This window comes from Papilio machaon, chromosome 21 (assembly GCF_912999745.1).
Source record: "Papilio machaon chromosome 21, ilPapMach1.1, whole genome shotgun sequence".
Lineage (NCBI taxonomy): Eukaryota > Metazoa > Arthropoda > Insecta > Lepidoptera > Papilionidae > Papilio > Papilio machaon.
In genome coordinates this window covers 5,651,285-5,666,183 of record NC_060006.1, presented here as the reverse complement: position 1 = coordinate 5,666,183, position 14,899 = coordinate 5,651,285, and the positions used below count along the sequence as shown (strand labels likewise).

Below are 14,899 nucleotides of genomic sequence, written 5' to 3'. Positions count from 1 at the left end.
TAGTTACAGTGTCCATGGGATATGTTGATATACATATTTACTCGACAACTCCGCAACAGTTCAACACTTTATTGAAATTTGGCATTTATATAGAATATAGATTCGAATAACGCATGAGATACTTTTTTTTTTAATTCTACGCAGACAAAGTTCGCGGGCAAAAGCTAGTAATGGTATTAGTTATTAGATTTAATTTTATATTGATTTTTCTATTTATCTATATAGTATATATATAAAAGAAAGTCGTGTTAGTTACACTATTTATAACTCAAGAACAGCTGAATCGATTTGACTGAAAATTGGTGGGCAGGTAGCTTAGAACCAGGAAACGGACATAGGATAGTTTTTTTACCCCGTTTTCTATTTTTTTATTCCGCGCGGACGGAGTCGCGGGTAAAATCTATATTTAATAAATGTTGCAGTTGTTTTACAAATGTGGGTATTCTTTGCACAAACTCATGTATAGAAACATTGTTGTTTCGATGATGGTTTTTTTTCAACAAGTATACGAGAAAAAATTTGTTTTATAACAGTGTTTCGTCAGTGGAAACTCAGTGTTATACAAGTGTTTTTCAATGCACCATGTAATCGGCGCCGTGGCTTAGTTGGTTAAAGCGCCTGTCTAGTAAACAGGAGATCGCGAGTTCGAATCTCGCCGGGGCCTTAGAGTGTATATTTTTATTTAATTAATAAGCCTCTTATAATAAAAGAAAGAACTATTTTTAGAATTACCATGACTTTTACTACTGGAACATCAGACACACTATTATCTCTTTTTTTTTCTAATAGAGAAACAAATTAGACAGCCCGAAAAAAAAATCAATAGTAAATTTATAATTTTATTACACCCACTAAAATAATTAATGAAGTTATTCTAACATCTAACAACAACGTAGTAAAGTAAGTATTAAAATATTTAAACGTGCTTTAAATTGTTTTAAATATTTATCAAGTGCAAATAATTTTTAAGTTGTATAAAGCAATTTAATATTAAGTAAAATTGATGTACATCAGCAGAGGAGTTCGCTCAGTCTACTACGAACTGAGGAACAGTACTAGTAAAATTTAAATTGCCTTAAGTAAAAATTCTTCAATTAATTTACACGACATTACAAATATTATCAATTTTGATTGTAAAGAAAATTATCAATAATCGTTTTTATTTTAACATAATTATAATCTTAATATTGCGATGTTTCTTTTTGTTATTTCACTTGAGTTGTACCAACACCATGAAATATGTAACAACTGCACCCAGCACCTGAAAATTTTCAAACATTTTACGATATAATTTTTATCCTAATTAGACGAGAGTATGAGGACGGTTTCTGTCTAATAATAATTACCATATACATCAATTTTACTAATATTATAAATGCGAATGTTTAGATGGATGAATGTTTGTTTGAAGGTATCTACAAAACGGTTGCATGGATCTCGATAAAATTTGGCATAGATGTAGAGCATAGTCTGGAAGAACTCAAAAGTTTTTTTAATCAAGTATTGACGGAGTCGCAGGTGACAGCTAGTATATCATAAAAGAACCGCATGACTTGTTACCTAAAAAATCTACACACATTAAATCAAAATTACTTTTAAGTGAAAAACATTACACAAAAAAATCATTTGAGTAATAAAGGAAAATTTAAACAGACTCTATCACTGTTTAAGAATTTTAACCTAATTACAAGAATACTCTACCGAAGCAAACAGATCCAATGATACTGTGAAGAATTTCGCTCCTGAAATACTCATAGCTTTCTGACATTGCTGGCAGACTATCTGAACGAACGTCTTCGCCTCTTCTGAACCATCGTACCATTGGCAGGAGTATGCCGCTTCCATTACTGATGAGCTCTAAAAAAAAAAAAAAACGAACTACTTGTTACGACATCAATAGATCACCTGTATAACGACTGATACGCTTGTAAGTAAATTATATTATTTATTATAAATGGCATTTAACAGGGATCTTTTTGGACAGTTTTGGTCTCCATTTGGTCACGTATAAATTGACTCCTGTCTTCTATATAATTCGGTTTCTTTTATAATCATCGGCCGTCCTCTATCCTTAATCAATTCACATCCATCATAATCGTTTTTAATTTAGAAAAAGAACGTGAAATTGTGTTTTGTTTTTTCTTACCTCTTCAATTAGTCTGTTACCGAAAATACAGAAATGAAAAACTTGCCCAAGTGTGTAACTCAAGTAACCAACTGTACTAAAAGCGTAGACATTTAATCCATCGATCTGTAAAGAATTTTTAATTTACTACAACAAAACAAAATTGAGGCTTTAATTTTGAAAAGGTTATAAATTACGGTTTATCATTCTTGTTACTGATTAAATAATACTGTACCTTAGTCGCCTGATAGGCTAATAAAGTAAGCGTGATAGTCGACACCAACATGTGGAATAATAGAGCAGTGCCGTAAGTGTCTCCGATTGAAGCAACCAATCTGAAAACAGTATCATTGAAATAACATCTACTTTCTGCATTCTGCAGAAAGTTATCTTCTTAAAAGCAAACAAGTATCAAATGTAAAGTAAGTAACTGTGTACTTGGTTGGTTAAGTAACTTATAATCGGTTGGGGTTCGACCCCTGCCAATGTGTTTTTCAAATTTTCGAAATCTAACTATATGCATACATATATAAAAAACACCATGTAATCTGCACATATTTGCGAAGAAAGGTAAAATGCAAAGATCTGTATCAACCAATTGTACTGGGCCAGCTTGTTGAACAATGGCCTAGTCATTCATAACTCAGGGCTCCTACTCCTCAGTGGAAATGTTTGTCTGTACGATGATATGGACATACCTAACGACATGCTTGTGTCGCTCCACCCAATATTTGATAGCAGATCTAGCTAGTAGTTCTTGTTTCTGTGTCAGACCATTAGGATTATTAGGTGCAGGTTGGCCGAATGTCTGCAATCTACCGCCAGCACCTCGCGCCGTCATTCCAAAGTCTTGTTGGGTAGAATATATTCCTCTGATATCGAGATCTACAGTGTCTGGGATCTTCTCGGATTTTTCTGTAGTAATGAATAATAATAAGAATCAAAATGTTAGATAATATAATTAAAATTGTTAAATAAACTGGTTGCCTTGTTTTTAAAATTCAGATATAATTTGAAATAGTTACATAAGCCGCTGCGATGGTTGTTATTTAAGTTCAAATTTTATTGGTCATTGAAAATTAAGTGCCAAATAAATGCAAATACAGGCAAGTGTTTTGAGTATTTCTAAAAATATATCCTAAGTTTACGTATCACTAATTTAAAGATTCGTATTAAGACAATCACCTGTATTAGAAACACGAAACAGCTCAGCAGTATTTGGTCGATAAGTATCTAGAGAAGCACTCAGTTCCATCAACGGTTTCATAATAGCTTTTAGATGTTGCAACTGCTCGCAGGCGAATATCAACCAGCTGCAGAACATTACGTCCAGAAGGTTTGCGATAGCCATTGAGAAGAGTAGCCAATATACCTAGAATATAATGCTATATAAACTTGGCAATAGCAACGAATCAGACAAGGAATGAGAGACATAAAATCCAGGAGCAAATTAAGTTTTAAATTTCCAGCTCCTGAATTTCCAGAACTGAACTACTGAGAACTACTTGAACTGGTGTTCAATTACAGTTGTGTCAAATTTCAACGTACCTGAAATATAAAAGCGACGACATACATCGTCCCGCTCATTGCATTGAAAGGATACCAGGCCTTGACCGGCAGCCTTGGTGCTGGTTCTGTCAGAGTTTCATTTGTTTCTTTATTTGTTATCAAGCGCACTGATTCTCCGAAAAACGTTATCGTCACCCAACCTAAATGCAAGGCAATTTTATACCACAATACAACTTTTCCGCACAATATTTTATACCGGCGATACGTTTTAAAAAGAGAAGAACGTAAAATAAAGAGATCATGTCCATGATTAAAGAGTACTAACTGTGATGTAGTATTAAATAAGACAGACTATGGCAGTAACGACTTTACAGTCACCGTCATTTTCCAAGAGGTCAGATACCCTAAATTAGAAGGTACTGGTCTTTATTTAGCCAATCGTTATATCGGTTTTATTACAGTTAAGTTAACTAAAGTAGTAGCAGTAAATAAATATCTTACACACAACACTTAGTACAGTCATGCCGAAGATGAAGTACAATAACCTTCGCATTTTAGTCAGAGCCAATTGATGATACCTTGCGTCAGATTCGGTGAAGAGAGGATGACTGTTTGACTGATTCCACATTGCCAATGTCCTAAATAAAATACGTAAGTAGAAATATATTTAAGTTAACTAGATTATTGATGGACATTGAAGGAATTTATATTGAAGGTTAGTAGTACAACGGATCATCCAGATTTTTTCACACATGTGATCAAACTAGTTAAACTTAAATTCATCAGAAAAAAAAGAATATTCTAAATCGACAGTTTCATTCTTGAAGTCTCTTAAGCTTTTTTCAGAATCACAGATAAAGCAGAAACTAGATGACCTAGTTATTTTTCAGTGAATGTTAGAAATACAACTTTTAATTAAACAGTAACCGCACGACCCAGTTAAAGCTTAGTTTTAGAATATATCGTCTCTAAAGCTGTAATTTGTATTCGAACCTCTCGAACATTCTGATCGCACCTTCCTTTATTTTGGCTATTAAAGCAAATTTAAAGCTTTTTAGCTGTGAAGATCAGTAAAGAAGAAAACTGAAACTTATTTCAACAAAGAATTCACCCCAATTTTAGGCTAAGTCAAAAAAGAAGATATGACAAAATTGAGCGATAACACTAAATTAACCTTTGCTAATGAACAAATCTCATTAGCCGTTTCTTAACAAATAACTAACTTCTCACTAAGGATTTCTGTAACATTGAATTTTGTAAACTTTGTTAACTTACCTGTAGAAACTCTTAGAATTAAAAGCAAAGAAAATTAACTTAATAATTGAATGAGCAAAAAATAGCACAGTAATCGTATTAGCTGTTAGCTCGTTTACTTCATCAGAATACTGCGCCATGTTAGCCATCATACACAAATACTGGATAATAATCAGAAACGCATGAACACTGGCGTAGATTTTACGAAGTAATGTTGACATTCCACCATTTTCTGTAAATTCAAGTGTATCAAAATCACATACGTACATCGCCTTATAAAAAATCCAGTTCTTTATCAACTCGTTGTCGTTGTCACATTTCAAGAATCACCAATTCATTTAGACGACATTTCTTCTACCTCACTGGTTTCTAGATAGACTTCTAAGTCAAAATCGTATGATAAAGAATCTATACTAAGACAGTCTTTAGTCACTCTGAGTGTGGCAATATAATTATCTAATGATAGCTATTAAATTGCTACTAAGTAAATTTTACCTGGATAGTAATTGAAAAGGAAATGTCCAAACATTTGCATCAATTTGATATTGGGCATCAAATCGGATACTAGGCCCTGAGTTTTTATTTTGGTCATCATCTGTAAAATTATCAATTATTATATCATCGTCTTCGTTCCCTTTTCTCGTGGAGTCAGCACAATATGTATTATTCTTCCATACATCTCTCTTAAACGTCATATCTGAATTCACTCCTTTCTTACGCATATCCTCTTTCACGTAATCCATCCATTTCTTCGCTCTTCCTCAACCTTTGTAGCCATCCACATTCCTTATTCGTTAATAATCTCTATAATATTTTAAATTAATACCTTGGTCTGATTTAAGTTGACTTGTTGGATTAGGGAAATTGACTTCTTCCAAATTTAAAATGGTTTAAGTTTTTTTAATGATTTTTTTTTAACATAAGCACGTGTGATAACATCGACTATCGTTGCTATAATGATCGATTTATTGGCACTATTGCTTCACATTTTCATCGCTGACGTGTATCAATTTCAAAGTCACACAGCTCAATAGGGAGTTCTAGGTATCGTGAAACGAAACAGATGTTCTCAATCGAACACCCGGTCGTATTCCTTTTTAATTATTCATACTTCTTTACTCGTGTTTCAAACAAGTATTCTTTACACTAATTGTGAGTTTCCACTGCTAGAACACATGTATAAGAACCATATTGTCATTTCTTTTATTCTCTTTGGAAGAACAGAGATAGCAATATATTTTTTCATTCAACTGTTTCGGCACATAAAGGCATATGGAGGTCTATTTCCCTGAATCGATGTTGTGCTACTGTTAAATATTAGCGCTTTTCTATTTGCCTATTCTTCTTTACATTTTGATTGTTATCAGTTTACAAACGGTATTTAACTTTCACTTAAATTCTTGTTTGATTGCACTTTTGCTTCGAAATACGTATTTGTATTTGTTAAAATAATATTATTGTTTGATTTGAGTATTTTCAGAAGTTCGAGGGAATTTAATAAGTCGATAAGTACAGAATCAATATATCAGGAATTAAATCAACATATGTAAAAGAGTAAACATAGTATAAATGTCATAACAGTAGAATTCTATGGTTATTCCTTAAAAGAAAATGTTACAAGGAAATTCTATCTGCTTTAATCCACAAGATAGAAACATGTTAGAGATGAATTCGATAAATCGGGAGTCACGTACTGCTTGAAGATGTATGAAAAAACTCGTATCAAGGAACGTGCCCGTCGAACGCCTACTGGTATACAAATAAATAAATGTGTTTTCTTAGGCCCTTCGTACACATGTTTTTTATCACTAAGCGACTTACGCATTAATATGTGACAGAGGTTTATTTTAAGTCCTCCTTCTCTTCCAGAGGAAGGGACATATAATTAGAGGAAATCTTTTTGTGTGTTCCCTTCTCCGTCGAATATTAAAGTTAGGCAATGTATCTGCAATTGTGGATGTCTAAGGGCAGCGGTCGCTTCGTTATTTCTGTGACTTCAGGCGGTCGCCTGCTCGTTTGTGAGCTCGTAATAAAAAAATATACATTAAAAGACTACGTTTTAAGAAAAAAAAACAAAATCTACTAGTCTTCTAGTTATTTGAAAAAAAAATAAAAAAATGGGACCCATCTGCCAGCACTTCTTTTCTATTAAAATAATTTTTATCAAAATCGGACCACCAACATCGCGGTAACACATAAAAAAATACAGTCGAATTGATAACCTCCTTCTTTTTGAAGTCGGTTAAAAATAGCATGAATTTGCACTAAGGAACATTTAAGTAATATTGAAAGACTAAATGCGTTGCGACGCGGCGACAAATAACTTGATAGTATGTCATCAACTTCTATAATTGCCTTTTACTAATATATACGGTACTTTTTGACACAATTTAAAATTAGGTTTTAAACCTAACATCATGAGTAACTCTTTGGTACTTGTATTACACATTCATCACGTGTTAAGTATTTTCAGGGACTTTTTATGACGCTTTATATTAAACAAGCTGTCACCCGCAACTCTGTCTGCGCGGGATTGAAAAAAAAACTTTATAAGTAGTCTATGTGTTCTTCAGCGAGATCCATGCAGCCGTTCTGGCGATACATTTAAACAAAAATCCATCCATCCATCTAAACATTCACATTTATAGGAATGAAATAATGTTAGTAAGATGAATAGAGAGTAGTTTTTAATTTTAAATTTTAAAATATTTCATACAGGCTTTCGTTCTACCTTCGTTGAAATAATAATTAAAGATTTTGTAACTATTCTTGAACTTGGAAATTTTCATTTAGAAAATAATAGGTGTGACACTGACTTGAATTACTGCACTAAACAAATTTGAATCTTAACAATATGGAAATAAGACAGCTTTAACAATGGTGCTTCTTGTTTTCGAAGAAAGGCCGTCACTATACGTGGTAATAGCTTTCTATAAAATATTCAAGAAATAATTATGCCTGCGACAGCTGCTTTTATATCACAGGTTTTTTTTTTAAATATAAACTATATTATGCGAATAGTTAAATGGATGGATGTTTGTTAGAAGGTATCTCGAAAACGGCTTCACAGATCTTAATGAAATTTAGCATAGATGTAGAACATAGTCTGAAAGAACACATAATATCCCGGAAATGTGTATGGTTTGATTCACTTATACTCGATAACTCCGCAATGCCTCAACACATCTTATTGAAATTTGGCATAAAAATATAACATAGTCTTGTATAACACATGATTTATTTTCACCTTTTTTAATATAGTGTTTTATACTTACAACATACAGCTACTCAAGATAGTGTTGTCACTGTGTCTGTGAAATAAATATAGATGGCGCTAATAGGCTTCTGATTTTCCATTGTCTCGTGATTGAGAAAAACTCAGACTAAACGATCGTTTAAATATCAAAAAGCCTCTCAAGTTACTCGTTAAAAAAATATTTAAAATGTCAGCAGATGTTTATAATTTACTTATTTTTTCTTTTGTAATATTACAAGGTACAGACTTGTGCTAGGTTTACGACAATAGTCAAATGGCAGGATTCGAATACTCGACCATGTGCTCGGTAATCCATACCTATAACCATTAGGCTATTGGCGATTTAAAGCAACGGCCAAATGTAATTTGTGAAGCTGTATTTGGTATTTCTTACGCCTACAATTCAACACGGGACTAACGAAACGGTTAAATTAAATTCAGTACAGCGAATAATTAAGCTGTGAAATTTAGGGATCGTAATTAACGCAGCCGGTATAAAAGTACATTAATTCGACCCCTAAGCCGAGGAAGAATTAGATAAATGAAAGCCGGAATAAACAGCAATCAGTGGAACCTCTAGGGTAAACGTTAACGAAGGGAAATGGTCGTGAAAATGTATTTACCTGAAACTCTAAAGCGGAGAAGTGGTAAAAATTAAACACTAATATAAATTGTTACTTTAACTTTCACGTATATAGTACTAGCTTTTACCCGCGACTTCGTCCGCGCGGAATAAAAAAAATGCACACAAGATAAAAAAGTTCCTATGTCCGTCTCCTAGTTCTAAGCTACCTCCCTAATAGTGTAACTGTAATCATAAATAGTGTAACTAACACGACTTTCTTTTATATATATAGATCAAAGAATAAAGATTTGTTTGTTATATGGATGAAACCACTTAAGCAATTTCACTTTAGTTTGCCTTTCGGCAGGAATTCGGAATTTATGAGGTTCTGAGAAAACATAGCAAAAAAAACAACGTGTTAGAAAGTACTTGAACTTAACTGATTTATTATCAGGTTTAGCGAACAAATGGCACGCTTGCCATTTCTGGCACGCGACACACTATTTTGGGCATAACTGATCTAAAAATTCATTAGTACTTGTAGTGCATAAAAAATGTGATGTAGGTATTATAACATAAAGAGTGAACGTGAGTGTTGCCTCGCTATGGAATGTTCTCAAAATCTCAATGACAAAATTGTTTGATGGCACGCCTATGACCTTAAACACTTCTTTAGAAAAATTACACTTTGATATACATATAAAGGTTTGTCATCCCTGATATATGGAAATATATACTAATCAAAAAGATACGGTACTTTCTCGATGTCGAACTGATGTATGCTGTGTAAACTAACCTTTACAACGTATTAAGTATATACTACTTAACATAAATTGACATGCAGATTGTTGGGAATCTCCAAAAAAAATTTAACAATCATATATTTAGTAACTATATCAATTAGGTAAATTACATCGTTACGATCTATGACTGATATAGGTTTAATGTGGGAAATTTTAATTGTTTTATTCTAAACAATTCTAACAAAAGATCTTGAGGAAACTCGTGAGGTTTTAACGCCATGCGCGTGAGTCATGCGTGGCACGCGATTTAGTTTCCCACACAAAGGTGAGTTTATGTTAGAGGAGCCGAGCGCGAGCTGAACGCGATGCGAATCTCTTTGTGTTCGTCGAAAAAAACTGACACTGTGGAGCACATTGTCAGCCTGCATATACGAGCACGAGCCAAACGCTCGGAGCGCGCTCAGTGATTTAATGACAGTCATATCAAGACTCAAGGATAATATTAATCGTTTTACAAAAAAATAATCAAATGAGTAAAAGAGAGAGGTATTTAAAATGAACCTCGCCTCGTATTCATATCAATGTCCGTCCAATTCGTTCATGAATTTATATTGTAAAATGCTTTCAGAAAAAACACGCGTCACTATTTTTCAAATTTCACATGTTCACATATAAAGCAAAAGAAAAAGCTCACCAAAAGGTCCGGATAAGCTCTTTTGACGTAGCATTAAGCCCAAGGGAGAGTCGTTACTTGGCAATAAAAAACGGACGTCTATCAACTTGTAGCCGGAAGGTTCGTCTATAAGGGAGATATGAAGTTTTCCCGCTCACATTTTGTTCGTTAGATTGAATTCGTTTAAATTGGGAAATAAAGCTCGATACAGAAAAATAGGTCATATTTATTTGAGAGAAAAATTTTTTAAGTAATGAACATATTTTATGATTAAAAATATATGTAAGGTCTGTACCAAGTTTTTGTCCTCCAGGGTCCTCATTAACCTTATTAACCTATGTGTTCTTCCAGACTATGCTTTACATCTATGCCAAATTTCATCGAGATCCGTTCAGTCATTTTGGAGATACCTTCTAACAAACATTCATCCATCCATTAAATTGTTTAAAATTTCGTGAGACATCATAATTAATTAATTAAGAAACGGCTTAACTCAAACGACGATCAAACATGAGTTAAGCCGTTTCTTAATTAATTGATTCATCCATCCATCTAAAATCTAAACATTCGCATCTATATATATATATATAAAAGAAAGTCGTGTTAGTTACACTATTTATAACTCAAGATCGGTCGAACTGATTTAGCTGAAAATTGATGGGCAGGTAGCTTAGAACCAGGAAAAGGACATAGGATAATTTTTACCCCGTTTTCTATTTTTTATTCCGCGCGGACGGAATCAAAAATAGAAAACGGGGTAGAACACTTTTATCTTGTAGATGGTGAGATTATAAATAATACAACAGTGAAAAAATTATAACACAAAGGGAATTGAAACGTAGAAATAATTTTATACGAATTCATTAAAGTTAAGGAAAGTTAAATGCAACGTGATTCAAATAAGAATGTGCATGAATCCGCGTCATATTGTGACGTACTGTAGGTTTTGATGACTCTTGTATTATTGACACATCTTATCATCGTTTACATCCTTTTGACAATATGTGAAATCCACATATATTGATAAAATTTAAGTGTCTGTAAGTAATGTAGAAAAAAAATATATTTCACACATGGTAAGGCATTTGTGTCGCTGATCGTTATCAGTTGTCGTTACAATGCATTTTTAAATTTTTTGTATATCTGTCTGTCCGCAATAGCTGTAAGACGTAGTCGCGGGCTACCACTGATCATAAAATATATTCAAGCAAACATTGTAAACTGTAATTTTCTATTAAATTTAAACAGATTGAGTACTTATTATTACATCCTTATTCGAAACACGTTAAGAATTTTACATCAAGTTCAATGTTTATTTATTTTGTAGGTATTTCTCCGTGCAATTTAACGGCACTGCATCCTCTACTGTTTACTCATATTTTACGTAATGTTTTATAAAGATGACGTATGACATACCTCAGCGCATTTTTTGCATTAGTCAGAAATTATTGAGAAACTTTCTGATATTGACACATCACTGCTATTTATTTTCCCTCGTAACTAAGGAAGAAGGTTATGGGATGTTTCATGAAAAAAAAAAACATTACTACTAAATTATTAACTAACTAAACTATTTAAATCTAAAATAAGGATCTACGGCACTTTAAAACATTCTAGAAACATGCAAATGCTTCATTGGTGCCATTTTTTCATGGAAACTCATAATTTACGGACAGAAAAAGCCACTTTAAATCATGCGATCCCTTTTTATTTGATCTTATATTATAAAAAATATACATACTTCCTATCTATTTAATCCTGCCTTTGAAAATATTTTAGACTCTAATGTACTCACTCAAAAACTGATTAACAATTTTTGAAGAAATATTTTGAGAAAACAAAAGCGTAAGTAAATAAAATATAATTCGTCGATTGAGGGTAGGCAACGCATCTGCAATTGCGAATGTCTATGGGCAGCGGTCGCTTCGCCATTTCGGCGAATTCATGTGGCCGCTTGCTCGTTTGCCACCTTGTAATATAAAAAACTTGAGAGGTGTCAAGGGACACTCGGATGGAACGAAGTTCCTTTCAAATAAATTAGTGAAGGAACCAATGTTTATTCTATGAATTAAAAACTTAAGTCTTCACAAGAAGTACGTTTTATTTCTATGAATTTTCGTTATATATTGTCACGTCGTTGCCATGGTGAATTAGCGCTCATTCGTCGTTAACATACTTACTATAGCAAAAAGTGTCGTGACAACTTTTCGTAAGAATTTTTTCCGTCTAGCCCCCTTTCACAACGCGCGATAAGGAACTTCGTTCCAAAAAAAAATTGACTAAGCAATATTATACTAAGTAATTGTATATTTTACAATGCTAATTGATTGTTATCTAACATACGTCACTACTAGTCGCCAATCTGTCTAGGTTAGGTAATTATCCTGTTTGTATGTACATTCTTAATACGTACGGAAAGACACGCGTTTTATCTATGACGCGTTGACACGTGCCTTCAAATAACAATAGTTTCCTTGTTTAAACCGCTTACTTCGTGTTATACAATTAAGAAATTAAATTACGTATACACGTGGGTTTCTAAGACCGAAATCCCCGTTTAATATATATTGTTATCACTGTTTTGTGATAGATAATGACAGGGATGATGATATGTTTTATTCAGAGATTTTGTTGTCAGAAACCAACGGTAAGTGAAGTTGTTGTATACAGCAACTGTTTGTAAAAATGATATATTATTTCAAAGAGAAAATAACTACGAAGTACTCAGAGAAAACTAACTACTAAGAAAAAAATATTTTACTAGCTTTTACCCGCGACTCCGTCCGCGCGGAATAAAAAGTAGAAAACGGGGTAAAAATTATCCTATGTCCGTTTCCTGGTTCTAAGCTACTTGCCCACCAATTTTCAGTCAAATCGATTCAGCAGTTCTTGAGGTATTAATAGTGTAACTAACACGACTTTCTTTTATACATATAGATAGAAGATTAAAATTGATTTGCCAGTGAAAAAAGTACTTAAAAATTTTAACTATTTATTTTATCTAATTTAAATACCAAGGAAAAATACAAGTGTCAAAAAGTAAAAAAAAAAAAATAACGCCAGTAACATTTTTTTATATCTACAAAACTTTCGAAATGTTTATTATAGCTGTGTATTAGAATTTGCGAAAAGGTGAAATATTTTAGGATTTTTAACTTTTTAATCAAAAGTAAAGTTGTTACTGAGTTTTTTTTATAAAAAGATCGTTGTAAAAGCCGTGTCTTTGAGCAGTTATTTTTAATAACGTTATCCACGTGCCGCGAACTCATCAACCAAGTCAATATTTACTTTATAAACTTTTTTAATTAAAAAAAGAAAATTTTTGATATATAAACAGGAATATTCAAATTACAACTAATTAAAAAAATACTTTCATTATTTTAATTTCAAAGGCAAATTCCACATGGAATCATGAATTTACTAAACAAAGGAAACATCCAATAATTCACGATAAAACAATTTAAAAAAAATGTATAATTTGATTTACTTGAAGAGTGATCATTATACACCTTTTCATATTAACTGGGTAAGACCAGATTCGTTTGCAAGATGATATCAGTCAATACCTTTGTTTGGAATTCTGAAGTTCGATACACCTTCAATTTTAATTTTATAGTCGGGCAGCACAGTTATGTGTTGTCAACATTTTAGTTAGTGCAACTATAAAGTTTTTAATTTTACCTAATGACTTAGACCCTTCGTACACAAGGCGAAGTAAATCTTCAAAACTTATATTGTATTCTTTCGTCCTAAGTATAGCGTTGCGCGCGCTTTGTACACAAACGTCAAATCGTCGACGCAAGACGTCTATTCTTTTACAGGCATAGCCTACCTAAATGTCAACTGATTTGCTCCGCCATCTTGAAAATCGTAGCGACTTTTCTCACGAAGATACTGACAAATAGATTGCGAGCGACTAGTTTTAGTGACTAAAAAACTCTATGACATTGCATCGCCTAGCGACTAAAATATATGAATTAAGAATACGTTGCCTTTAGCTCGAAGTAACTTAAGTTTTAATAAAACATTCCGACTGTACAATTAAAAATGAAGGTGTGTAACAGACTTTACCCTGGTTATTGTATACAAAAAACAATTAAAAATGACTAAATAAACGCTAATTAGTCATAAATATGAATCCCTATTCACTTATTACTCACAAGCACTAAAAGGAAACCTGAACAATTAAGGTTTTTAACCTTAACTTTTATTAGAACAGTAAATTATTTATACGAGGGTCACACTGAAAGTTCTTAGAAAATCAAAAACTGAGCAAACTAGCAAGTTGTTATTTATATTATATCTTTTCAGAATATTACTGTTAACATTAATACATCGCTGCATTCGATAGAACCACCGAGAAAACCACTTTGCCCAATCGTCCTTAGGGGTCTCTTCGATGGCCTTCTGGAACGCACCCACTGGTTGTTTGGCGTCCATAATTTTTTTTTTCCTCCAAGTTTTTCTTTTATTTTCGGGAATAAATAAATATAGCAAGGTGCGAGGTCGGGGCTAAATGGCGGGTGACCAAGCAATTCCACGTCTGACGACGCCAAATAGTCGATCGTTCGCCCGCAGGTGTGCGAACAGGCGTTGTCGTGATGAAGGAGGATCCTACTTCAAGGTCGTTTTTCTCGATCTTTTTCCAAGACAAGTGGCAAACATTTGTTAGTATACGACTCTGCAGTAAGTAACTTTTAATCTTCTAAAACAATTGTCGCATAATGACCGGTCCTTCCGAAGAATGAGGCCACCATCATTTTTCCTACACTTC

General features: G+C 33.0%; 1 protein-coding gene and 1 non-coding gene across 2 annotated transcripts; one reads left to right on the top strand and one right to left on the bottom strand.

The window, feature by feature from the left end:
• The first annotated feature begins 590 nt into the window (after nt 1-590).
• Trnat-agu lies at nt 591-664 on the top strand. The gene has a single exon. It is a non-coding gene; the product is annotated as a tRNA-Thr (tRNA).
• A 522-nt stretch (nt 665-1,186) lies between these two features.
• On the bottom strand, nt 1,187-5,904 carry LOC106714509 (odorant receptor coreceptor). The gene is made up of 11 exons (XM_014507563.2): nt 5,715-5,904; nt 5,384-5,483; nt 4,910-5,120; nt 4,136-4,272; nt 3,674-3,834; nt 3,311-3,497; nt 2,824-3,040; nt 2,361-2,460; nt 2,147-2,251; nt 1,702-1,857; nt 1,187-1,261 (listed from the first exon to the last, which is right to left on the bottom strand). The coding sequence occupies exons 2-11, from the start codon at nt 5,481-5,483 to the stop codon at nt 1,211-1,213; spliced, it is 1,425 nt and encodes a 474-aa protein (XP_014363049.2). The 5' UTR covers nt 5,715-5,904; the 3' UTR covers nt 1,187-1,210.
• Between the last annotated feature and the right edge of the window lie 8,995 nt (nt 5,905-14,899).

Coding starts and splice junctions, on each gene's coding strand:
- LOC106714509 (XM_014507563.2), bottom strand. CDS start 5,483: ATGATGACCAAAATAAAAACTCAGGGCCTAGTATCCGATTTGATGCCC. Junction 4,273..4,909: donor AATTCTAAGAGTTTCTACAG/GTAAGTTAACAA, acceptor TATTTTATTTAG/GACATTGGCAATGTGGAATC. Junction 3,498..3,673: donor TCGTCGCTTTTATATTTCAG/GTACGTTGAAAT, acceptor ATTATATTCTAG/GTATATTGGCTACTCTTCTC.